At 45.2% G+C, this 23,860-nt stretch overlaps 2 protein-coding genes and 1 pseudogene across 6 annotated transcripts; 1 reads left to right on the forward strand and 2 right to left on the reverse strand.

Moving 5' to 3' along the window:
* Nucleotides 1–656: 656 nt before the first annotated feature.
* On the reverse strand, nucleotides 657–2,365 carry LOC147827325 (uncharacterized; annotated as a pseudogene).
* A 947-nt stretch (nucleotides 2,366–3,312) lies between these two features.
* Nucleotides 3,313–14,194, reverse strand: Akr1a1 (aldo-keto reductase family 1 member A1). Of its 5 annotated transcripts, none has more exons than XM_004872932.3 (10): nucleotides 13,891–14,151; nucleotides 10,098–10,135; nucleotides 8,632–8,721; nucleotides 6,628–6,747; nucleotides 6,313–6,464; nucleotides 5,438–5,633; nucleotides 4,938–5,137; nucleotides 4,602–4,674; nucleotides 4,384–4,470; nucleotides 3,313–3,480 (listed from the first exon to the last, which is right to left on the reverse strand). In XM_004872932.3, the coding sequence occupies exons 3-10, from the start codon at nucleotides 8,713–8,715 to the stop codon at nucleotides 3,415–3,417; spliced, it is 978 nt and encodes a 325-aa protein (XP_004872989.1). In that variant the 5' UTR covers nucleotides 8,716–8,721; nucleotides 10,098–10,135; nucleotides 13,891–14,151; the 3' UTR covers nucleotides 3,313–3,414. The 5 variants fall into 5 exon arrangements, with proteins under 5 accessions (XP_004872989.1, XP_087071022.1, XP_004872988.1 ...); XM_087214896.1 differs by having other exon boundaries at nucleotides 10,098–10,251; nucleotides 13,891–13,990; XM_004872931.4 differs by lacking the exon at nucleotides 10,098–10,135 and having other exon boundaries at nucleotides 13,891–14,194.
* An 854-nt stretch (nucleotides 14,195–15,048) lies between these two features.
* LOC101710591 (nucleolar protein 8-like) lies at nucleotides 15,049–18,986 on the forward strand. The gene is given in 6 exon segments (XM_087214897.1): nucleotides 15,049–15,749; nucleotides 15,751–15,926; nucleotides 16,163–16,696; nucleotides 16,699–17,511; nucleotides 17,514–18,241; nucleotides 18,346–18,986. Coding segments are annotated over 6 exon segments (3,423 nt in total). The 5' UTR covers nucleotides 15,049–15,102; the 3' UTR covers nucleotides 18,871–18,986.
* The last annotated feature ends 4,874 nt before the right edge of the window (nucleotides 18,987–23,860 follow it).

Consider the following 23,860-nt stretch of genomic DNA (forward strand, 5'->3'; position numbering starts at 1 on the left):
AAGTTTATTCAATACAATTCCTTTACTCTGCACAACAAAGTACAAACACAACCTTATCTAAAATGCTACAAAGTTATAAAACTCAAATTTTATAGCACTGACTGTATAATAAAAGCCAAAAAAGCAATGTACATGTTGCCAAGGTAACCCTCAAGACCACCATGAATGGCAGGTGAAATTAGGGGGCTCCATGATGACCTGCAAAGCTGGCTCTCAAATTGCTCACCAACATTTGAGAGTAAAGAAGACAAGTGGGGTGGGTGTATAGGTGAGAACATAGAAAGACAGAGCCATTATGACAACTAACATAGGGCAGGGGGGAGTCTTTCTAGGTGTTTGATCCTAGAGGCTGGATGAAGACTCAAGCAGGGATCAAAGGGCCAGGTCTAATGAGAATGGTGGATTGGTCCCCAAGGTATGATCAGATTGCCAGACTGCCCCCAAGTCATCTGGAAAGGTTGGGGCATCCTGCCACCTGGAGGCTTGCTTGTTCCTACAGACTCTGCCACTGAATAAACTCATGAGATGTGAATGGTGAGCTTCCTAGACAGAAAACTGCAGGGCGCCTTTATGGGCACAGCCCTGAACCAAGAGCATTTCTGCAACCAGAAACCACCTGAAGAACAAGGGTCTCCATTGCTGTCTTTGAAGGCTGCCTGAGTGAGGGATCCTCTTCTACTGCTCCTCATTATGCTAGAGAAGTGACACAACAGAGCTGAGTGGGACATAATTTACAAGAGTGAGCTTCGGTAGTCTTGCTTGTCAGGAAGAATTGGAGCTAGAACAGCTCTTATGGCGGCGGCGGCCAGGAGAACGGGACCGCCTGTGCACAGGGGACCTGCGTCTAGGGAGCGTGACCTTCTCCTCATCTGTGGGGGTGGCCTGCGCCACATGGGAGGTGGTGGTAGCATTCTCCTGGGAGGGCTGAATCGCCGGAGTGGCGGGCTAGGCCAGGGAGCCAGCACAGCAGTAGCAGGGATCTCCTGACCATCGATTTGTCCTCCATCCATGTGCTTTAGCGCTTTCTCAGCTTCATCTGGATTCTCAAACTCCACATATGCATAGCCGTTGGAGAGATGAGGATGCATGTCAATCATTTTAATCTTCCCATAGGTGGAAACTATCTCCATGATGTGATCTTTAGTCACATTCCTGGTAAGCCGCCCGATGTGACTTTGGTGGGTTTAGGGGAAGGGCTTCAACTTTTCCTCTCCTGTTCTTTTTCTTTTTCCTTTTCTTTTTTGGTACCGGGGATCGAACTCCAGTCCTTGCGCTACTTCTCATCTCTTTTCGGTGGTTTGGATTTGGAGCAGGAGCGCCGCCTGTTGTGTCTGAGCTGTGAAGGGCTTGGGGAGTCAAGAGGAACTGCTGGAACTGGAGCTTCGGGATGTACTGGACCTTCCAGAACGGTTGGATGCTGAAGAGGAACTGGAGCCACTGCTTGAGGCTGTGCTGGTGCTAGAGCCTGAACTGGAAGTTGATACCTGATGCTGCTGCTTCCCCTCCTCCAGGTCTCATCCCTGCCTCGGTCCTTCTCACTAGATTCTTGGTGGCCCCCTTGTCTTTAGAGTGATCCTTGGACTTCTCATCAGAGAGGTCTTTACGTTTGGTAGAAAAAGGAACCCTAGTGCTGGACTTTTTATTATTTTGACTCCTAGCAAACTCTTCTTTTTCACTCCTGATAAATCTGTTCTCCCCTTCTGAGGTGTTCAAAGCAGCAATGGTGGCCTCACTTATCTGAAATCTCACTTCTAACTTGAGTCTGAGAAATGATCCCTAATCGATTGCAATTTACGCCAAAGAGCAGCACCTCCTCCCAATCTCCTCAGCCTCTCAGGCTGGCGCCGGTTTTCCATCAGAGCAAAGTGCCCGTCTAGGTTTTTCCAACAGCTTCTTCCAAAGCTTTTCTTTCACTCAAAGTTTTTCTCCTAAGCTGTCCATTTCGTTTGTTTTGTTTAAGACAGGGTCTTTAAAAAGACAGGGACTTGGGCAGGGATTTAGCTCAGTGGTTCCGCCGCCTGCTTTGCAAGCACAAGGTCCTGAGTTCAATCCCCAGTACCAAAAAAAAACCACAAAAAAACAAAAAAACACAGGGACTTGTTATGTGGTTTAGGCTGGCCTTGAACTGGAGGTGATCCTCCTGCCTCAGCCTCCTGAGTGTTGGGATTGCACCACCACACCTGGCTTGTTTTTTTTTTAAATGTTCAATTTTTATTTATTTATTTATTTTTTGGTACTGGGGATCGAACTCTGGACCTTGTGCTTGTGAGGCAGGTGGCGGAACCACTGAGCTAAATCCCTGGCAGATGTTCAAGTTTTATAAAACACTCCCCACTCTCACCTCTGTTAACTGATCTCTACTCATCCTTTAGATCTCAGCTGATTAATAAATGTAGACTTTTCTTTTGCACTTCTCCAACTGTAATTTAACTATGCAATTATGTTCAAGTTTGTCTTCTGAAGTTGACTGTAGGGACTTGTACGTCTTATAGCTATACTCCCAGGGTCTAGCTTTGTGTGTGTAATCCACAAGTATCCAATAAATATTCATTGAATTAAGAGTAATGATTTGACTGGGAAAATAAAATGAGTTTTGTGGGGCTGGAGCTTAGAGTCTAGTTCGGGTTATTTGACAAAACCCTTCCAGAAGCCTACTAATCAGTGGCCTCTAAAGGACTATAAAGTACTACAAACAGGGCCTTAGGTACAGAATGGCAAGCTTTGGCCCTGCCCCTGCCCTCAGGTAGCCTATACATACTGGCGATAGTATCTGTCAGGAATGCCTTTGTCCCCTCCTGTCATGATTTGCAGACTGGGACCCCTTCTGAATATATATTTTTTGGGCTCTCCATATTCCTAAATCTAGGGCCAGGGATTTAGCTCACTGGTTTTGCCACCTGCTGCGCAAGAGCAAGGACCCAAGTTCGATCTCCGGTACCAAAACAAAAAAAAAAGAAAAAAACCATATTCCTAAATCTAGGCACTGGCCAGGACAGAAGGGTGATAACTGAAGGTCTTGGCTCAGGACTGCCTTGAAACCACAGCACAATCACTGCCCATATCTTGATCCTGAGGTGACAAACGTTTTGTGTTCTTGGTAAGACAATTGTAGGGAGGCAGTCAATGCTAAAAGTGGCCACTAGATGGTGCTACCTGAAGTGGAATTCAGCCGCCTGCAGGCCCCTCTAGGACCGAAGAAAGATAAGGAAGTGGGGGTTTCAGGAGCATGTCACATCCAACGGCTTATGCCTGTCATCCCTGAGGGAAATAGCTTTCATCCCAGGCCCAATGAGACAAGACAAGCAAGCAGTGTGGATTCTCCGATGGTTTTATTGACTCCCTTTTTCTGGGGGAGCAGCAGGCAGGACCTCATTTCTAGAGAGGTGAAAGGCAAAACAGGAAGCTGTGATTTCTTCAGTATGGGTCATTAAACGGATAGAGAGGATGTCCTGCATCTCTCGGAATCCTCTTTCCATCCATCTGAAAGAGAGACAGACAAATGACTATATTAACAGGAGCTGACTTTCCAAAGACTTGGGGCATTTTCCCCAAACTTTCCTGAACAACCTCACCTATGCATAGTACTATGCCAGATGGCAGTGGCCAGAACCCCAGCTTCAGAGAAGGCCATGCCATCAATGGCATCTAGCACCAAACCCATAGCCTGGTACACAGCTGCCTGCACCTAGAGTTTGTAGTCTTAACTGGGATTAAGTGCCCAGGATCTACTTATTTCCCTTTGGGCAGCAGACTCTATCCTACCCCTCTAAAAAGATCAAAAATACCTTCTGATGCTGGGGATGGCGGCACATGTCTATAATCTCAGCTATTCAGGAGGCTGAGCCAGGAAAGTCATAAGTTTGAGGGCAACCTGGACAACTTAGTGAGATGGTGGCTCAAAATGAAAAATTTTTTAAAAGGCTAGGGATGTACAGACCAATGGTGGAGAGCTTCCCTAGCATGCGTGAGGTCCTAAGTTCAATCCCCAGTACTGTAAAAAAAATAGTCCCAGCACTCTGGGAGCCTAAGCCAGGAGGGTCAAAAGTTGGAGTCCTCCCTGAGCAATTTAGTGAGAACCTTTTGCAAAATAAAAAATAAAAAAGGGCAGGGGATGTAGCTCAGTGTGAAGGCCCTGGGTTCCCAGAACTGGGGAAAAAAAAGATCTATACGAACTATCAGGAGGCAGGACTGAGGCTATACGACTTATCTCCAAGCTATACTAATTCCTTGCCTCAAGAAAGAGATCATCTACTCTAAGACAGCATCCTTATCATTCTCAACCATACCCTGGTTCCTCCTCTAACCATCAAGCCTAAGGCTGGACCTGGGCAGAGTCCCACTCCCAATCTCCCATTCCAACTCTGGGAGGTGATACATCCTTACCATAATCATGGGCACAATGTAGCGCCAGTTTTTGTTCAGGGCATCTAGCTGCTTCACCTCTTCTGGGCTAAAGGTGAAGTCAAACACCTGGGGGATGCAAAAGCCAGCCTTGTGAGTGGAAGCTGGAGTTTCACAGTACTGCCTTCTTAGCCAGGTCGAGCTGGGATCAGACTGTGTCCCATCCCAGTGAGCTAAAGATAGAATCTGTGACTAAGTACCTGGATATTCTGAAGGATACGAGATGGGGTGACACTTTTGGGGATGCAGATAACTTTCCGCTGGACTTGCCACCTATGGTGGAGGAATGAAATGGTAAATGAGGAAGAGGAATCAATGTTCAGGAACATTGTCTTGTCCTCCACACAACACAGCCTTTCCTAAGCTCTTGGAGCACACTGGAATGGGCAACAAGCCTCAGAATGGTCTCCCCAGCAGACTGGAAGGCAAGATCCTCAGCCTCACTCAGGCACTTAAATAAAGAATCCCTCAAACCCAGCCTCCCAACCCAGGGCCCTCCCCAACCTGAGCCCTGTTCCCCCAAAATGCCCCCACACCTGAGCAAGATCTGAGCTGGAGATCGGCCATACTTTTCAGCCAGTGCCAAGACCACTGGTTCCTCAAGCAGGACAGGCTCATCAGGGTGACGCCAAGCACGATCAGAGGAGCCCAAAGGGCTATAGGCAGTCACCTCCAGGCCACGAGCTTGGCAGTGGGCAATCAGCTCATTCTGAGATAGGTATGGGTGGCTCTCCACCTGAGCCAAGAAACAAGATATTACCATGGTGTGGTCACAATTAGCTTGCCTGGCACCTCCCAGGACCAGCCCTTCATTGACACACACCCCGCCCCCCAACCTCCATTGCAACCCACATTTCTCACCATTTTCCCCTGGTGATCTTTTTTCTCCTAGGGCTCCAACACCCACCTTTATGCAGGTTTACACACCAGCACTTCTAGCAACTTGCCAGCCCCATCTATGAAGGTGCTCCATCACCTGCTCACTCATGCTGTGGCCACACAACCCCTAAACCATTGATCTGCTTGCAGTGCTCACCTGCAAGACAGCTGGGCGCACAGAGGCCACACTAAGTATATCATCAATCTGCCGACTGCTGAAGTTGGACAGGCCCAGCGCTCGGACCAGCCCCTTGGCCACCAGTGGCTCCAGAGCCTTCCACGTCTCCTTGTAGTGGGTATAGTCATAGCGCATAGTCCCATCAGCATTCTTGGGGAAGGGGTTGTCTCCCCGCCTGAGTAAGACACAGGCCCCCAAGTGTGGGCACAAATGTGGGGCCTATGTCCTAGATCACAAGCCCACAGAGGACAAGGTATAAAGACTTAGGAACAGCTATGGCTTTTCTGCCTTCTAGACTGTAACCCAAGTTTTAAGTTTACATGGAATGGCCATTCTTTTTTGGGGGGGGTACCGGGGATCAAACTCGGGTCCTTGCGCTTGCGCAGCAGGCAGCGAAACCACTGAGCTAAATCCCCAGCCCATGGAATGGCCATTCTTTTTCCTCTCTTCCGAAAGCCCAGATTATATCTCCTCTCCTCTGGGAAGTCTTCCGGAACGCCTTCCTCCTTAAGGAGCTCTCTGCCATTCTCACATAGGGCCCACTACTGATGGGAGACTCCTCACACCCTCTGCTGGGACTTCCTCAGGGCCTGGCTCAGCAGAAGGGTCAGTGCATTCCCAAATGAATAACGAAGTGGGAGGGACAACTTGTGTACCTCTAGGATTTTCTATAGCTAAACTGCTGGCTGCTGTAGCAGCCAAGGCTAGGATCCCATGTCTAGGTCCTCAGCTTGCCATGCAACGAGTGTGCCCATCTTGTTCTTTGGCTTCTGTGTTACTGTGACTTATAATAAATTACTAACACTATTGCTCCCAATTCCCAATTTCCAGCTTATAATCTTGGCAAAGCTCACTCAAAGGCATGAGGCCAGTGCATTAGGTACAGATCCAGATACTCCAGCTGCAGGTCAGCCAGGGTCTTCCTGAGGGCAGGCTCCACATCCTCGGGGTGGTGCTTGGTGTTCCACAGCTTGGATGTCACAAACAGCTCCTCCCGAGGCACTGCCTGGTATCAGGGCAAAGTTCACCATGAGAAGAGCACAGGGCACCCAGTCTCATCACCCTTACTTTTGTGAGAGGAACTAGAAAGAAGCTGATTCCAGATTCCTCAGCCAGACCCCAGCCCCTTAGTTTTCTCATCCCATACTCTCCGTAGCCCCAGCCCTCACCTTGCCTGGTCCAACATTTGCCTTCAGGGCTTCCCCAATCTCAGGCTCATTGCCGTAGACACTAGCACAGTCAATGTGGCGGTAGCCTACACTGAGGGCATATGTGATGGCTGCTTTCACCTGCCAAGTGAGAGGACAAGTTTCAGTTCTGTTGGTCTGCTCCCACCAAAGGCTACTGAGAGCAGAGCAGGAACATACCAGGTCCATTCATGCAGCAGGAGAGAGATGATTCTAGTCTACAGCAGAGGCCCAAGCCCTGTGTCCTTCCCTAACCTCACCAGCCTCCAAGGTTCCTTCGTACTCAAGCCATCTCAGGGAGGGCCGGCCAAAAACTAGTAAGTTCCTAGCAACTAGCAAAAAGAAGGCTTTAGTAAATATCTTCGGCATCAGAAGATGGATCAATAAATAGGCAGAGGACAGAAGAACAGATCAGAGATAGGTTCCTGGTCCTGAGAAGCTGGTTAAAGAAACATGATACAAGACAAATATTCTTATGTCAAGGCCACACAGGGAGAGACCCTCAGGAAGCCATGCAGACAGAGTGAGCTCTGGGAGCTCAGGTCAGCAAAAGAGATGAGGGGTCAGGTGGTGGTGGGGGTAAGGAGGGGAGGGAAGTGAGACAGAAGCTGGACCCAGAGCCCTGTGATGGGAGAGGGAAAAAAAAAAGCAAGCATCAAGTGGAGGATGGGTCAGTCCATTTGCTGAAAATCAGACTAAGAAACATGGCTCAGATGCAGAAGCAAGGTACTAGTTCCTAGCCACAAAGCACCCAAAGCTCTTACTGGGGTCCCTGCTGTGGCATTTAAGAGCTGCACCCAATTGGGTGCAGCTCTCCCTACCCAGATGTACTTCCCTTACACCAACCCCACCAGACTCCTATTGTTCCACCCCCCCCACCTTACTTAACCCAGCTCCTGTCCCTAGGTTGTGTCAAGCGTCTGCCCACAGCATAGGAACCCTGGCTCCAGGGACCTAGGCAGCCATGGAAAGGAAAGCAAAAGTGAAGAGACAGAGACCACTCAACTACGCCAAAAACACCAGCCTGTATCCCAAAAGAAGATGTTCTTCCCAGCATGAGCCCCACACTTGCCTTAACTCTGATCAGATTTTCAAGGAACAGAAAAGGAGGCCTGGGGAAATGCCCCACCCAGGTGGGAGCTGAATCTCATAGCTCTGTAAACCCTTAGAAAGCAGGTCTCTGGTTCCAGGTTCCCCTTGGCTGGGAGGGTTAACCAGGGTCAGTAAACCATCAACTTTTTTTTTTTTCTGAAAGCTCTGGAGCTAAGAATGGCCCGCACAAACATAATACACACACTCTCTCTTTTTTTTGAGATGGGGATCTCACTCTTGTCGTCTAGCCTTGAACTCTTGATCCTGCCTCAAGCCCCCAAGTAGCTGGGATTACAGGCATGAGCCACCATATCCAGCTATGGCTTCTACATTTTTAAAGTGGTTCCCTACTAAATGGTTATTTAAGAATTTAATCACCTTTGTTTGGAATCTTGCCCAGCAAAATCTAAAATATCAACCATCTGGTTCATTAAGAAAATGTGCTGATCCTTGGTCTACACAGTTCATCCAGTAATTCTTCAAGCCTTGACACCTGCTGTGTGCCTACCTCTGGGCTGTGCAGTGGAAAGGGCTTGATCCCCAAGGGGCCCACTGTGGAGGAGACAAGATCACAGCACAGGGTGCTAAGTGCCAAATTAGGACTCACAGCACAGAGAGGCCCCATGCCTGCCACAGCCCTCAGTGCAGATGCAGTTACAGAGAAGTGTCCTTCCTATCCCTTGGCCCTGCTGGACACTTTTGTCCCTCCCCAGTCATCTGGTTCGGGAAAGCCAAAAGCTCATGGGTGTCCCTTCTTCTCTGATCTCTTTCTCATACCCTCCAGGCTCATCTTCACCAGAAATAAGAGTACAGGGGAGGGACTCCCTTTCCCAAATCCCACTTTGTCCCTGGCAGAGGCTCAAGAAGTCTCCCTCCCTGTCCTCCATCCCTCACCTGGCCAGGCTCACTCTTCCAGGTACCCAAACCAATCAGGGGCATCTTCTGCCCGGTGTGCAGGAGGACACAGGAAGCCGCCATCACTCCCTAAAACACAGATGGCAAGAGAATGGTGAGAGACTCAGTGCTAATCCTTGGACCTAAATATCCACTGATCAAGAACTCTGCAAACCATAGGTCAGGAAGAGGGCAGGGGCAACACATGTGGGGAACAAACATGTGGTTGTGTACCTGTATGCAGAGGAAGAGGAAAGAAGATGTCCAAAACTAACTAAAGCCAGTAGCTCCTGGACAAATGCTAACCAGATCACTAGCCTTGCCTGTGTTTTCTTCCACCAGGCTCAGGGCCTGTGTTAAAGAGCTCCAATATCTGGTGCCGGGTGTGTACTTCAATGGTACAGATATGGCCTAGCATGCACAAGCCCTGGGTTCAATTCCCAACACTGCAGAACAAGAACAAAAACAGAAAGAGCTCTACTATCTAGAAGTACAAGGCAAGGTGGCTCCCAGAACCACCAGCCTTGACTAAATAAGGTCTCAAGCCAGTGTAAGACAGGCAAAGGCCATGATGAGACAGAGACCAGGTGACAGAATAGGCCCAGAAAAGAGCCACTGCTTTGAGGATGAAATGAATGTACCCAGGTCGTTAAGATCCCGGAATCTCCCATCCTCACACAGAGATCAGATTAGCCAAGCTAGGAGGCCTGAGTGGACTCCTACCAGGAAGTACACCACTTAACATTTTCTAGATGAGAAAACAGGCTCAGAAAAGTGAAGTTATTTTCCCTGCATCAACAACTAAGAGGTGGCAGAACCAAAGATCCATGAAGGAGCTAATAGAAAGAGACAGGTAGGGCCGGGGATTTAGCTCAGTGGCACTGAGCATGCCTCACATGTGTCAGGTCCTGAGTTCGATCCCCGGTACAAAAAAAAAGAAAAAAAGAGACAGGTAAATACAGACCTATAAAAATATATGCCTCACAACAGCTATGTGCATGATGTGTTACAGAAAGGGAAGTAAATTCCATAAGGCAAGGACCAAGGAATATTGGTACTGGCTCTTCTTTTTCCCCCCAGTACTGGAGATTAAACCTAGGGCTTTCATATTGAAAGACATCTTAGGGCTGGGGATTTAGCTCAGTGGTTTCACCGCCTGCTGCGCAAGCACAAGGACCTGAGTTCAATCTCTGGTACCAAAAAAACCCCCCAAAAAAACCCCAAAGAAATCTTGGACTGGGAATGTGGCTCAGTAGTGTCACGCCTGCCTGGAAAGACATCTCCAGCTCTATATTTTCTCTTCTGAGACATTGTCTCACTAAGTTGCCCAGTTGCTCAGGCTGGGTTCAAACTTGCCTTGGCTTCCCAGAGTGCTGGAATTACAAGCATGCACAATTCCTATTCAGCATTGACTTTTAGCAATGTGTCAGACCAAAATCTGTACAAGGACTGTAAGAAAGACTTACCCAGCTAGGATGTTCAGGGTGCACTACAAAATGAGACCCTGTCTCAAAAAACAAAAAAAAACAACAGTTATCTAAAAGAAAGGACGCCAGGGATTTAGCTCAGTGGCATGGCACCTGCCTCACAAGCACAAGGTCCGAAGTTCAATCTCCAGTGCTGCCAAAAAAAAAAAAAGAGAGAGAAAGGAAAAAAAAGTTTACCCGAAGAGGCAATGAAAGAGAAATAACCTTTCCTCTTCATCTTATCAGTACCATAAATATCAACTCTCCTAGCACTGATTTCATTTTCAACAATTCCTTTATAAATATGACCTTTGTTTCCAAGTTTTGTTTTGTTTCGGGTTTTTTTGGTACAGAGAATTGAACTCAGGACCTTGCACTTGCAAGGCAGGTGCTGGAACCACTGAGCTAAATCCCCGGCCCCTTGTTTCCCAGTTTTGAAAGACAGCGAAGCAGGAAATAACACAACTGTAAGTCAACCAATACACCAAAAATGACTTTCCTGGGCTGGGGATTTAGCTCAGTGGTTCTGCCGCCTACTTTGCAAGCATAAGGTCCCAAGTTCGATCCCCAGTACCAAAAAAACAACAACAACAAAATGACTTTCTTAATACTTCTGACCCAGAAAGAATATTTATAGTCTAATATAACCTGGTCATGGAAACCACTTGTTTCTGCTAAACCAAAACAAAACTCTCCAAAATGAGCAGCAAACCACAGACTGCTGAGGGCAACAGTCTTTGTAAGGAAAACTTCCCAGGGATCAAGGAAGCATGTCGGGAGTTCACAGGAGGATCCTATGGCCCTCTGCACCAGGGTCTCTGAACGGGTTCCTGGGCTTGATGCCCAAACCATAAACTGATGGCCCCTCCCAGAGTTCCCAGTACACCTGAGAGGGCTCTGAAATTACACCTGGTAGGAGCTTGAATAAAAGCCTGGCTGGCAGGGAAAAGGAAGAAGAAACCTGAGTCTTGTTTCTCCCTTTCTTTTGTAAGTGAAACTGAAAACCCAAGGGGCTGGGCTTGAGAGGGGTGGGGATCAAAGAGGTAGGAAGACCTAATAGATCTGCAAAGATCAAGAATTCTGAGGGAGGAACAGAGGGGCCAGTCATCCTGGCCAGCTTGTGACTTCCTGACATTCTGCCTAAGGCAACAGCTCTTCAGCCTGGCCCTGCATTCAGAGACTCCAGGCTCTGCACTCGTTAGGAAGCGTCTAGCTGTATCTGTGGCAGCATTCAGAAACCCTATTATCCTTGGGTGTGAAAGAGAGGCTAGGGGTGGGTGTGGTGGGGAAGTAGAGGAAAAATTTCAAGACTCAGCATTAATTATTCTCACTCAGCACCTTGGTTCCTTCTCTGCTTTTTGTTTTGATTTTTGAGACAGGGCCTCACTATGTAGTCCAGGCTGGCCTCCAATTTATGGCAATCCTCCTGCCTCAGCCTCCTCGAGTGCTGGGATTACAGCCATGTGCCACCACAATGGGGTAGTTCCTTCTCTTTGGAATTCAGTATTCCCTTCTTAAAAGAAGGATCCAAGGAGCTCCGGACAAGGTGGAAATAGTATTTACAGGGGTGTTTCCTGGCCACATGGGTCTTTCCTCCACCTCCACAAATGGTGGTGCCCCTGGGGGTTTTGGCCCCAATCCTCCTCTCATTCCCTAGGCAAGTTCATATCATCAGTTATCACCTTAAACGCTGATTTTCCCCAACCTAGTCTGTATATTCCGCTCCCTCTGGGCTTCAACCCAGAACATGTCCACAACTGTGCTCATCAGATCCAACAGTGGGGTGCAGAGGAAACAATTTAGGCTCTACAGCTCCAGAGACTTGGTTTGACTCTCAGCTCCACTATTTTCAAGAGATACTATATCTAAAGCCGGGTACAGGGGCGCAGGGCTGCAATCCTAGCTCCTTGGGAAGCTGCGGCAGGAGGATGGCAAGTTCAAGCCCAGCCTGGGTAACTTAGCAAGACCCCGTCTCAAGACAAAAAATACGTAAAGGGCTTGGGATGTGCGAAGACCCTGGATTCAATCTCCAATACTGTATGCATGCATAAATACATAAATAAAATGAAAAGTCCAAGGATGTAGCTCTGTGGTAGATCACTTGCCTAACACATGCAATCCTCTGCAAGTATGGGGGTCTGGGGTGGAGATACTATATCTAAAGCACTTTGCACAGTGCCTAACCCAATATCTTTTTTCTGTATATTCTATTTCACCAGGGACCCAAGGCCCTGGATAACAAGTATTACAGCAAATAAGACAATGTTCCCACTACAATCCATGGGGGCTTTAAAAAGCTATCTAGGCTGTGGTGGTGATGCATGCCTGTAATCCCAGCACTTGGGAGGCTGAGGCAGGAGGATGGCTCTGAGTTTGAGGCCAGCCTGGGCTACATAGTGAGTTCAAGGCCACCCTAAATTACACATAGTGAGACCCTGTCTGAAAAAATAAGTTAAAGTAAAGTAAAGGCTTCCCCCACAAACTTGGGTCATTTGCCTCAACACACACACACATCTCAAGGTTAATGAGGGAGAGACCTCAGCTGGAAAAAAATTGGAGGTAGGTGGGTGGGACAAGGTCTTGCTGTGTAGTTCAGGCTGGTCTTACAGGAGTGGTGGGATTGACAGGGATGAACCACCACAACGGGCTGGATAAACATTTGAGGAAGTCACTGTCTTTATCAACTTCTTCCTTCATTTCCTAAGAAACCTGGAGTCATCTCTGGAGAATACTAAAACATTTTAAACCCGCCTCATTCGTGGCTCTGTCCCATAAAACACCTTTGAGAAGTTGGGTGAGCAGGCAACTCACTTTCCGGTCCCCCTTCTGTCTCTCTTAGACAGGTTTCTTTCTCTCAATGAATTTTCCTACTTTTTTTTTTTTTGGTACCAGGGATCGAACTCAGGTCCTTGCACTTGAGCAGCAGGCAGAGAAACCACTGAGCTAAATCCCCAGTCCAATTTTCCTACTCTTAAAAAAAAAATTAGGATCTTTTTTTGGGGGGCAAGCTGGGGATGAAACCCAGAACCTCTTCCCTGCGTCCCTACACTATATTCACTAGGCTACACCCCCAGCCTCTGCATGAACTATCGTTGGCAAAAAAAAAAAAAAAAAAAAAATCCAATGATCCAAACAGGATCGCATTGAGATTAAACCTGTATTACAGATGACGAATCGGAGACGTGGGAAAAGTAACAGACCCGATCAGAACAAAGCTCTTCTAGGGAGGTCCTGCAGCCTTCAGTGTGAATAGTGTTAACCAAAGCGTTAACAGCAGCCCCATCCTTTGAAGGTTCAAACCCATTCTCACTTTAACAGGGCTCAGGGGTAAAAGAATGACATGCCCCAGCGTCCCCAGACTCCAAGGCAAGTGGCCTGAGCAAGCGAACTCCTCCCCGGTTCCAGCCGCTGCCGAGACACATCCTACCACAAAGGAAAGCCGGAGCACTCTGGAAATCCTAGGTGAGTAAACAAAAAGAAGATGGCAACTACAATTTACAGAGCACTTTCAATGTGCCGGGCACACTCAAAGCTTTCTCTCTCTTAATTCCGGCTCCAGCGCCGATGCTCCTCTCATTTCACCGCAGAGCAATGAGGTTCTGAGAAACTGGGAAGTTATCTGAGATCAAGGAGGGAATGGGAGGAAGAGCTCAAATCCGGAACCCAGTCTGGTGGCCTCCAGGATCCGCGCTCCTGGTCCACCCCCGGGGAGTGGGCGACCCGCAGTACTGAAAGATCGAGGCTACCTCCCCCGGAAAGGAGATGGGCCGGCAGCAGGAGAAACTCAGCTTACCGTGAGCACAGTGTGCAGATGTACCGCTCGGCCTAAAATTAGCTCTGCACCCCGACAAAAACCCAACGGGCCTCTGCTTAAGTCTGGCGGTGAAGAGGAAGCTCCACCTCCAGGGAGGGGCGGGGCGGGCGTTCAGGATCACGTGCGGGTGCGCTCCGACCCCACCTCCCTGGCGGGAGAAGAGCCAAGGGAGCCCGGGTTCAGACTCCGCCTCGAGGGCTCTGCGAGCTCCGGCGCCCGCTAGTCTTCCAGCCGGCCACTTGGGTGGTCTTGAGGGTTCCAGCCACGCCCCTGGCCGGCCCATAATGTGCAGCGCCTGCGCTGCAGGAGCTTGGGTACTTCCTGGCGAGGGCGGACTCGGGTGCCCCAAGGCGCGATCTTCTGGGCACCGCCTTTCTCTCCCTGGAGTGTGGTTGGCTGGATTTCCTCAGTTGACCAAAGTTTTGGCCCCTTAGTTCAGGCAAATTTTGGCCCAGTAAGCAACCCCAACACAAAAGGTTACCCGAACACAGAGGATCTTGGGTCTCCAGCGTCCAGATGCTAGAAAGTTCCAGAGCCCTTTACTTGGATCATAGACCCCAGCCACACATTTATGTGCCAGGCACTATGCTAAAGACTTAATAAATATGATTTTTTTTTTTTTTGGTACCGGGGATTGAACTCAGGACCTTGCGCTTGTGAGGCAGGCGGTGGCACCACTGAGCTAAATTCCCGGCAATAAATACAATTTTTTAAAATCCTCAGAACTTTAGAAAAGAATTATTCTTTTTATATTCATTTATTTTCGATATGGGTGTCTCACTACGAGCCCAAACTGGCTTCCAACTCCTAGGCTAGAGCACTCCTTCAGCCTCCTGAGTATTTGGTGACACCATTCTGAGCTTGCTGGTTTTGTCCACTGTGGTACGAGGTACTGAACCCAGAGAACACAGAGCTACATCTCCAGCCCTTTTTTATTTTATTTATTTACTTTTTCCGGTACCGGGGATCAAATTCAGGACTGTCGCCGTGCTACATCCCTGGCCCATTCTTTTATTTTGAGACAGTCTTGCTGAAGTTCCTAGGCAAACCTCAGTCTCCTGAGTGGCTAGGATTGTTCTCAGGTAGTTCCTTTAAAAGTGGCTCTCCAGGAGACATGTGACCAGAAGACACTGGCCTGAGCAGTGCAGACTCGGAGACGGCGTGACTATGGCAAGTATATAAACAGTTTTCATGAAAGCCAACAGAGAAACAAAGCACCTTTTTGTGGGTGGCCTTAGCCAAACTATTTCTAAGACAGACCTACAAAATCAGTTCAGCAGATTTGGAGAAGTTTCTGATGTGGAGATCATCACACGAAAAGATGACCAAGGAAATGCACAGAAAGTCTTTGCATATGTTAACATCAGAGTAGTAGAAGCAGACCTGAAAAAATGTATGTCCATTTTTAACAAAACAAAATGGAAAGGTGGTACACTACAAATTCAGCTAGCAAAAGAAAGCTTTTTACACAGATTGGCCCAAGAGAGAGAAGAAGCAAAAGCAGAGAAAGAAAAATCAACAAGAGGCAAGACCAACTTGTCAGAAAAGATGGAAGGAGTGGATTTCCATATGAAAGCTGCGCCAGAGACAGAAGTACCAAGGCACAAGAATTGGGTTGTCAGTAAATTTGGAAGAGTCTTACCTGTTCTTCACCTTAAGAATCAACATAAACATAAAATCATGAAATATGATCCATCAAAATACTGCCACAACTTAAAGAAGATAGGGGAGGATTTCACAAATAGTATTCCTATAACTAGCCTCACTTGGGAACTGGAAGGAGGCAATGACCCTATTAGTAAGAAACGGCGAGGAGAGTTCTCTGACTGTCATGATCTTCAAGAAGATCATGAAAGTACAAAAGAGCCAGGGTTCCACTGTGAGTCCAAGGACCAGTTGGGTAATGGAGAATAACATATTACCACAGCAACAAGCTGAACAAAAAACACCTCCTGATTCCATTACTCTTTCTAAATCACACCCTGTACTTGATTCTGTTGCTCAAGAACTGAAAAATATACTTTGTCGGGGGCCGGGGATTTAGCTCAGTAGTTCCACCGCTTGCTGTGCAAGCGCCAGGACCCAAGTTCGATCCCTGGTACCAAAAAAATATATATATATACACATATACATATACATATATACATATATATACATATACATATATATGTATATATACATATATATATACATATACATATATATGTATATATACATATATATATACATATACATATATATGTATATATATATATACTTTGTCAGACTTCTAACTTGGAAACTGTCAGGAAGAGAAATAGCATGTCTGATGATGATACTGATTCTGAAGATGAATTAAGAATGATAATTGCAAAAGAGGAAAATTTACAGAGAACCTCATGGTCCTCCATCAGTAACTCTGAAAATGATCCCTTTGAAGTTGTAAGGGATGATTTCAAATTGGATGTTCATGAACTTCATTCTTTATCACATGTATGTATGAATAATGTCTCTTGCCATGTTATTGACAATATTATGGGAAATGACTGTGAGTATGATTCAGGTGATACAGATGAACTCATTGCAATGAAAAAAAACATCAGTAAGGTAAACAGTGCAGAATTTTCTCAAACAGAAAAACCTATAAGCAAGAAATCTTTCAAAAAGAAAGAGCTTTCTGATCATTGTAATAAAGTCCAAAAAGAAAAAAACAAAGAATCAGCCGTTAATCATGGAGTGAAGCCTCTGTCTGATTCTAGCAGCAGTGACAATGAGGAGTCTGAAAGAGATGAAGAATATAAAACCATGATGAAAACTGCCCCCAAATTAATCTCACTCTGGCTGATTTGGAACAGCTGGCTGGCAGTAATGTGGGGGTTCCAGACAATACTGAGAGCAGTGGCCCACAGAGTACCACAAGCTCCAAGTTTGATAGAGCTTCCAAGAGCCCCAAGGCTCCCCGTAGCATCTACACAGGCAAACAGTGCATTTGTCCTGAGGAGATTCTGGCTTCCCTTTTAAGGGAAGAAAGCATGCATGGTAAACAGAAACCACAGGAAGATAAGAAAAAGCCAAAATTTCAGGCATTCAAGGGAATAGGGTGTCTCTATGGAAAGGAATCAATGAAAAAGACCTTGAATATTGCCTCAAATAATATTAATGAAGAATAGAGTTCCTTGAAACATGGGGATTCCAATAGCATTTCCATAGAAAATGGGCTGCCACGTGCTAATGGCTCACCAAGCAAATTAACTTCATGCTAACATACAAAGAAGAAAAATGACCTAAATGACATTCAGCCTCAAAGACAGTTAACTTATGAGACCCAAGATCACAAGGTCGTCTCCCCAAGCAGTTCAGAAAAGGAAAGTAGAAATCTTATTTCTAGTCTGTTGCCATTAAAAGGTAAGAAATCCTTAAGTCTTAGTACAAAGATTCACAAGATAGGGTTTGATAAAGATAATTGCCATGGTACCCAACAGAGAGAAGAGGTTTCAGAGGAAGAGGAGTCTGATTCCACCAGCAACACATCTGATGTGAAACCACCAAAGTGCTATCCCAGGGAAGACACTCGGGATAGCATGGCTGACTTCTTACTTTTTGTTAGTAATTCATTAAGTATGATGCTAAGGCTAAGCCTGCTGAAGATAATCAGAAGCATTTGGCAGCATTGGAGGCAAGGCAGAAAGCAAAAGAAGCACAGAAGAAGCTGGTACATAACGCACTGGCAAATTTAGATGGACCTCCACAGGACAAGCTGACACACATCATCTTTGGTTCTGACAGTGAAAGTGAAATGGAGGAGGCATCCACTCAGGAGCAAAACCTGCCAGGAGAAGAACTTGTCAAAGAATCCAGGGGTAAAGCATCTGGGAACCTGTTTGACGACGAATATGAGGAATCTGATTCTGAGGATGACAGTGACAGGTTCAAAATTAAACCTCAGTTTGAGGGCAGAGCTGGACAAAAGCTCATGGATTTACAGTTGCACTTTGGCAGTGATGACAGATTCCGAATGGACTCTAGATTTCTAGAGAGTGACAGTGAAGAGGAACAGGAATAGGTCAATGAAAAGAAAATGGCTGAGGAAGAAGAGCTTGTTACAGAAAAAAAGAAAGCTTTGAATGTTGTGCAAAGTGTTCTGAACATCAACTTAAACAACACTACAAGCAAAGGGCCAGTAGCTGCTAAGAAATTTAAGGATATCATACATTATGATCCAATGAGGCATGACCACATCACTTATGAAAGAACGAAAGATGATAAACCAAAAGAAAGCAAAGCAAAACGGAAGAAGAAAAGGGAGGAAGCTGAGAAGCTACCTGAAGTGTCTAAAGATATGTATTATAACATTGCTACGGACATGGGCCGGGGATTTAGCTCAGTGGTTCTGCCGCCTGCCTCGCAAGCACAAGGACCCAAGTTCGATCCCTGGTACCAAAAAAACCCAAAAACATTGCTACGGACTTGAAAGAAATATTCGAAGCTACAAAAGATACCGCTGAGAAAGAAAAAGACACACCTGAACACACGGGATGTGGCAGAGAGAAGAATGAAGAAGTCCACAGTGTTGTACCCCTGATGAGTGGGGCCGAGCAACCCAGCGAGTTTATGTTCTCTTTTTTTGATTCAGACTCTAAAAATGTAAAAGAAGAAACCTATAAAGTTGAAACAGTGAAACCTGGGAATATTGTCTGGCAAGAAGATCCTCGGTTCCAAGACAGCAGTTCAGAAGAGGAAGATGTTACTGAAGAAACAGATCACAAAAAGCTCAGCCCTGAAGAAGCATCATTTCCTGAAAAAGAGACCACTAGATTTTTCTTTTTCTCTAAGAATGATGAAAGACTTCATGGTTCTGACTTATTCTGGAGAGGTGTGGGAAGTAATATTAGCAAGAATTCTTGGGAGGCTCGAACAAACAGCTTGCTTATGGATTGTCGGAAGAAACATGAAGCAAAAAGGAAAGTTAAACCAAAATAATAAATATCAGCATTGGTTTTGAAACTGAACGGAAACAAGGCTTACCAGGAAATTGACCTAAAAATAATTTTAGCCGACAAAGAGGACATTTCAGAGCAGAGAATATTCAAAATCTGGCTGGTGGAATACCATTCTGGTCATCTTTAAAAAAAATAAAAATAAAAGAATAAAAGTGGCTCTCCAGGCCCGGGGATTTAACTCAGTGGTTTCGCTGGCTGCTGCTGAAGCACAAGGACCCGAGTTCAATCCCTGGTACCAAAAAAAAAAACCTTGAGATTACTGATAGCATGCTTTTGAGATTTCCCATATAAATAAATCATTATCTCATTAAGAGTGGGCCATCCTCTCCCACCCACTAAGACTACTAAAACTAAGACTAAAGACAAGATTAAGACTATAGATTATTGATCAAGGTTAATGATCTCATCTATATGGCTTTGCTATTATTAAATCTATATTAGCTAAGTGGTTACACTTAAAATCTTATTGGTTGATTGTAATTTAACCCACCCCTTGTGACTTTGCTCTATAAAATTCTCAGAGAAGTGGGCTCGTTGGCTACTCATTCAGGTCCCTTCCTGTCTCTCAGGAGCTACTCTTATTCTCCATCCCTATTCCTCAATAAATTTTCCTACTCAGAACCTCTGTTCCTTAAAATTCATTCTTTGACTTTGGAGAACACAAACTCAGCATACCTGACCTCTAACAGGTTGAGAGTTACATATTTTTCCCCTATTTCATCTTGGAAGTCCCACCAATATCTTCGGAAGGAGCAATGAGTTTGTTTTTTTTTCATGGGACTCCTAAATATTTCAACTAAATTTTGGATTGTGACTCATTTAGGTAATTGAAATTGTTATCTTCTTGTTTGTCAGTCACTTTTATCTTGTCTTTTTTATTTTGTTGGGGGTTTTTTGGTACCAGGGATTGAACTCTGGACCTTGTGCTTTCGAGGTAGGTGGCGGAACCACTGGGGGATCGAAACTTGGGTCCTTGCGCTTGCGAGGCAGGTGGTGGAACCACTGAGCTAAATCCCCGGCCCTATCTTGTCTTTTTGTTAAACTGTTGATAGATTTAAATTGAGAGCATGAGGACCTTATGATTTTCTGTTTCTTTGATGGAACATTTTATTTTTTCAGGCAAGGTCTTGTATTCCTGTTTATATGCCTCATTTAGACTTACTAGTTGCTGAATTTACTTGTATCCCTTACTTGACTTGTTTGATTGTTACAGGATGTCTTCTTGTCTTATTTTAGACAACTGCACTGGGGAAAGGTAACACTGGCACTCTTCCAGTAAACTTTGATACTAACCAAAAATGTGAATTTATAAAACGCTATAAAATGTATTATATATAGGAAATATACATGCACACACTGTTTATCTGTCCTTATAGAACTCTAAGAAACAGTGGTGACTCTCCCAGCCACTCTAAGAACAGCTGCCACTCTCCAAGCAGAGGACAGTTTTCCTTACCACCTTCTGGTTAATCCCCCACTGAAGCCAGTGGGAATGTTGGCCAGACAGGCAGCTGGATTCTTTTCTGGAGATAGGATCATCTGGTTGTGTGGAACCAGAGAACAACTGTGGAGCCATGGCTGGGGCACCTCCCCAGTGGGCACCCTAGGGCTCCTCAGTGGAAGCTGTATCCTCCAACTGGGTAACCAGCAGAGAAATCTCCACTTATCTCTCATTCCCACCTGCATTCCTCAGTGAGTTGAGAGGTAAAACTCAGTGCTCTCCTGGGATTCTGTGCCCCAGAGTGACCTGAGACAACACTGTTAGAGCCCTCTCTTAAGCCTCTGTTAAGAGCTGAGCTAGGTTTGGACTTTTCTCTCTTTGCTAGTAAGATAGAACCCCTCTTCAGATATGTCTCGATACATTTATGGGGCCCAAAACAGGTGAAAACAAAAATCCTCTAGATCCCTGGAAAAGTTCTGCTAGAACAAAGGTTTAAGTTAAGAGAGAATCCCCCAGGCTTTTCCTTTTCATTCCAACTCATTGGGATTAGCTTTAGAGTTCCATGACTCACTAGACCACTGTCTTAGTTATTTTTCTTCTTGCTGAGGCAAAATACCCAACACCCAAAGTTAAAGAAGAAAAGGTTTATTTAGCTCATAGTTTGTAGATTTTTAGTCCATTATCAGCTGGCTGAAAGGCAGGATGGCATGACAGAGGAAAAACAGTTCACAGAGGCCAGTAGGTAACAAAGCAACAAGGGACAACCACAGCTCTTTCTAACCCTTATCTTTTATCCAGGCTACTTAAGGCAGGTAGCACTCACACTCTTTTTTTTTTTTTTTTGGTACTGGGGATTGAACTTGGGTCTTTGCACTTGTGCAGCAGGCGGCGAAACCACTGAGCTAAATCTCAGGCCCAGCACTCACACTCTTAATCCTAGTGCCTTTGATCCTAGCATTCCACCATGAATCAGTTCCAGTGTCACACACTCTAGATCCAGCTGCCTCTGAAAAAGCCCTGCCTATGACTGCATGAGGCTTTGAGGGGACATCTAGACACAAACCTTCAGGCTGAGACAGCTTGCAAAAACTGTTTGCCTTTATCACAAGACAATAGCTATCAAAAAAGTGATTTACACTTGTGTCTTACATATGCTAAGGATAAAAAGTTTTAGGGGCTGGGGATTTAGCTCAGTGATGCTGCTGCCTGCCTCCCAAGCACAAGGTCCTGAGTTCAATCCTCTGAAAATATGTATCTCCTAGTATCTGTAATACACTAAGAAATTCACAAATTAAAGTCTGTACCCATTGTCTAATAATCACAAATGCTAGTAAAGACATATTTATCAGTTTTTCTTCACTCACATGTATATGACAGAGAGAAAGGCTAAAACTTTTTTTTTTTGAACTCGGGACCTTGCAGAGGATACATATTTTCAGAGAGGGTTTAAGTAGAGCCTAGGTTTAAGATTGCCTAGGTAATTAGATAGAGAACCCAAAATGTCCCAGAGACCTCTTTGTCCTAGGCCCCAGGGATGAGATTACTTCTAGACTATTATTACCTGTCTCTATTTGTCCCCAGAGGTGCTAGATCTCTTTTACAGGCTGAGATTGAAAACTTTTGGATTCAGTCATTTATTAAAAAATAAGCCTGAGAGGGCTGGGAATTTAGCTCAGTGGTGCTGCTGCCTGCCTCACAAGTGCAAGGTCCTGAGTTCAATTCCCAGTACAAAAAAAAAAGCCCTAAACAATGTAGTTGGAGCACTTCCCAAATGCCCATTTATTTTCTCTTTCACATTCTCTTTCAAAGATTAAAAAGCAGCCATTCAGGTTCTTTTGATTATTGATTTAATTTTCTGCTTGGCAATGCAGTGAGAGTCAAGCATAGCTTTTGTCTTGAGACATGTTTTGCGAGAGATTAGAGATCCACCCTGAGAAAGCTCTTGATCTTCTTTCTGCCTTTGAGATGGTTAAGATTCAGTTCTTGTACCATACTTAGAGTCACTCTTGTGTCTTTTCTCCACTGCCCTGCCCCTGAAAAATAACATAGTTTACAACAGTATTTAGTCTAAGGCAATTTATTTCAAGATCAAGTATTTTTTTGCTTTTTTCGTTTTTTTTATTTTTGGTATCAGGGATCAAACTCAGGACCTTGAGCTTGTGAGGGAGGCGCAGCACCACTGAGCTAAATCCCTGGCCCTTCAAGACCAAGTTTTGAAAATGGTGAGTTTCCCCTCCCTGGGACCATTCCAGCGTAAAGCTGACCTTCACTTATCTCTGGGCTATATTCTAAAAAACTGGTCTAGATTTAATCCTCAGACTCTCAAAGACCTATAAAAAGTCCTGACCATCTATTTATTGTTACAAATCTAGAAATTGTAAAAGGCTTAATATAATTCAACTTGGCCAAATACATTTGAGTACACGCCAGTCTATTAACAATTGTCCCATGTGTGCCTGTCTGAATGTTCAGTTTGTGATGGGTTTCAACATCTACAGCTGTTTTGTTTGAACTCAACAATTTTTTCTTCTTTAGATTTTTAAAATATTTGTGTCTACAACTTAAATTGGCTTATAGATAAGTCATTAGAGTTAAAGACATGATTCCACCCAGGTTGTTAGCTGATCAAAATGATGTCAAGACTGAATTTACAAATGCACATGGTCAACCAAGACCATGACCCATCCTGGCAGCTGACACTGACAGAAGAACTGAGAGACTCTAAATGTGGTTCAAAAAATAATGCCTGAGACTTAACTGACCTTGATAGAAAACAAGGGTTAATTTTAATTAACACAGGTCTTGCTTTAACTTGGTCTTAAATACTCAACAAAAAAAAATTAACAACAACAACAAAAAATAAAAACAGTACCATAATAATAAAAGCTAGATATAAAAAGGGGCTCCAAATCACTGAGCCCTTCTGACAGTTTCCAGCTGCACTGGTAGCTGACCACTCTTATAGTTAAAAAAAATACAGTAAAAGCTATAAAAGCTCAACAAGAGTCTTTAAATTCCTTGGCTAAAATTGTCCTTCAAAATCACCAAACTTGGGCCGAGCATTTAGCTCAGTAGTTCTGCTGCCTGCCTTGCAAGTGCAAGGTCCTGAGTTCGATCCCTGGTACTAAAAAACAAACGAAAAAACCCCACCAAACTCTCCCTCTTCTTGCTGTAAAATTAGAGAAACTTATGACAAAAAATATCAGACTTGTAGATAACCTCCATCAGTAGAGGAGTCCAAGAGCCAACTGGTCACAACTGCTATTCTAATCCCTCAAGAGCAGTTTCTAGATGTGGCTCCTTCCACCACCTACCTGTCCATTCTAGTGCTCTTGCTGTAATTATACATGCTTTAATTTCTTTAAAAAATTGTTTATTCTTGCCTAGAGGCTGTCAAACTCCAAGTGGTCATACAGATAAAACCAATGACAAATATGCCAGACTCCTTTTCTGGTATCTACTAGACTGACTTTATAAAGAGAGTTCATAACTGCTAAACTACAACATGACTTCTAGCCAAGGCCCATTA

Source organism: Heterocephalus glaber, unplaced genomic scaffold (genome assembly GCF_053883595.1).
Source record: "Heterocephalus glaber isolate CG9 unplaced genomic scaffold, H.glaber_assembly_v1.0 deba00001451, whole genome shotgun sequence".
Lineage (NCBI taxonomy): Eukaryota > Metazoa > Chordata > Mammalia > Rodentia > Bathyergidae > Heterocephalus > Heterocephalus glaber.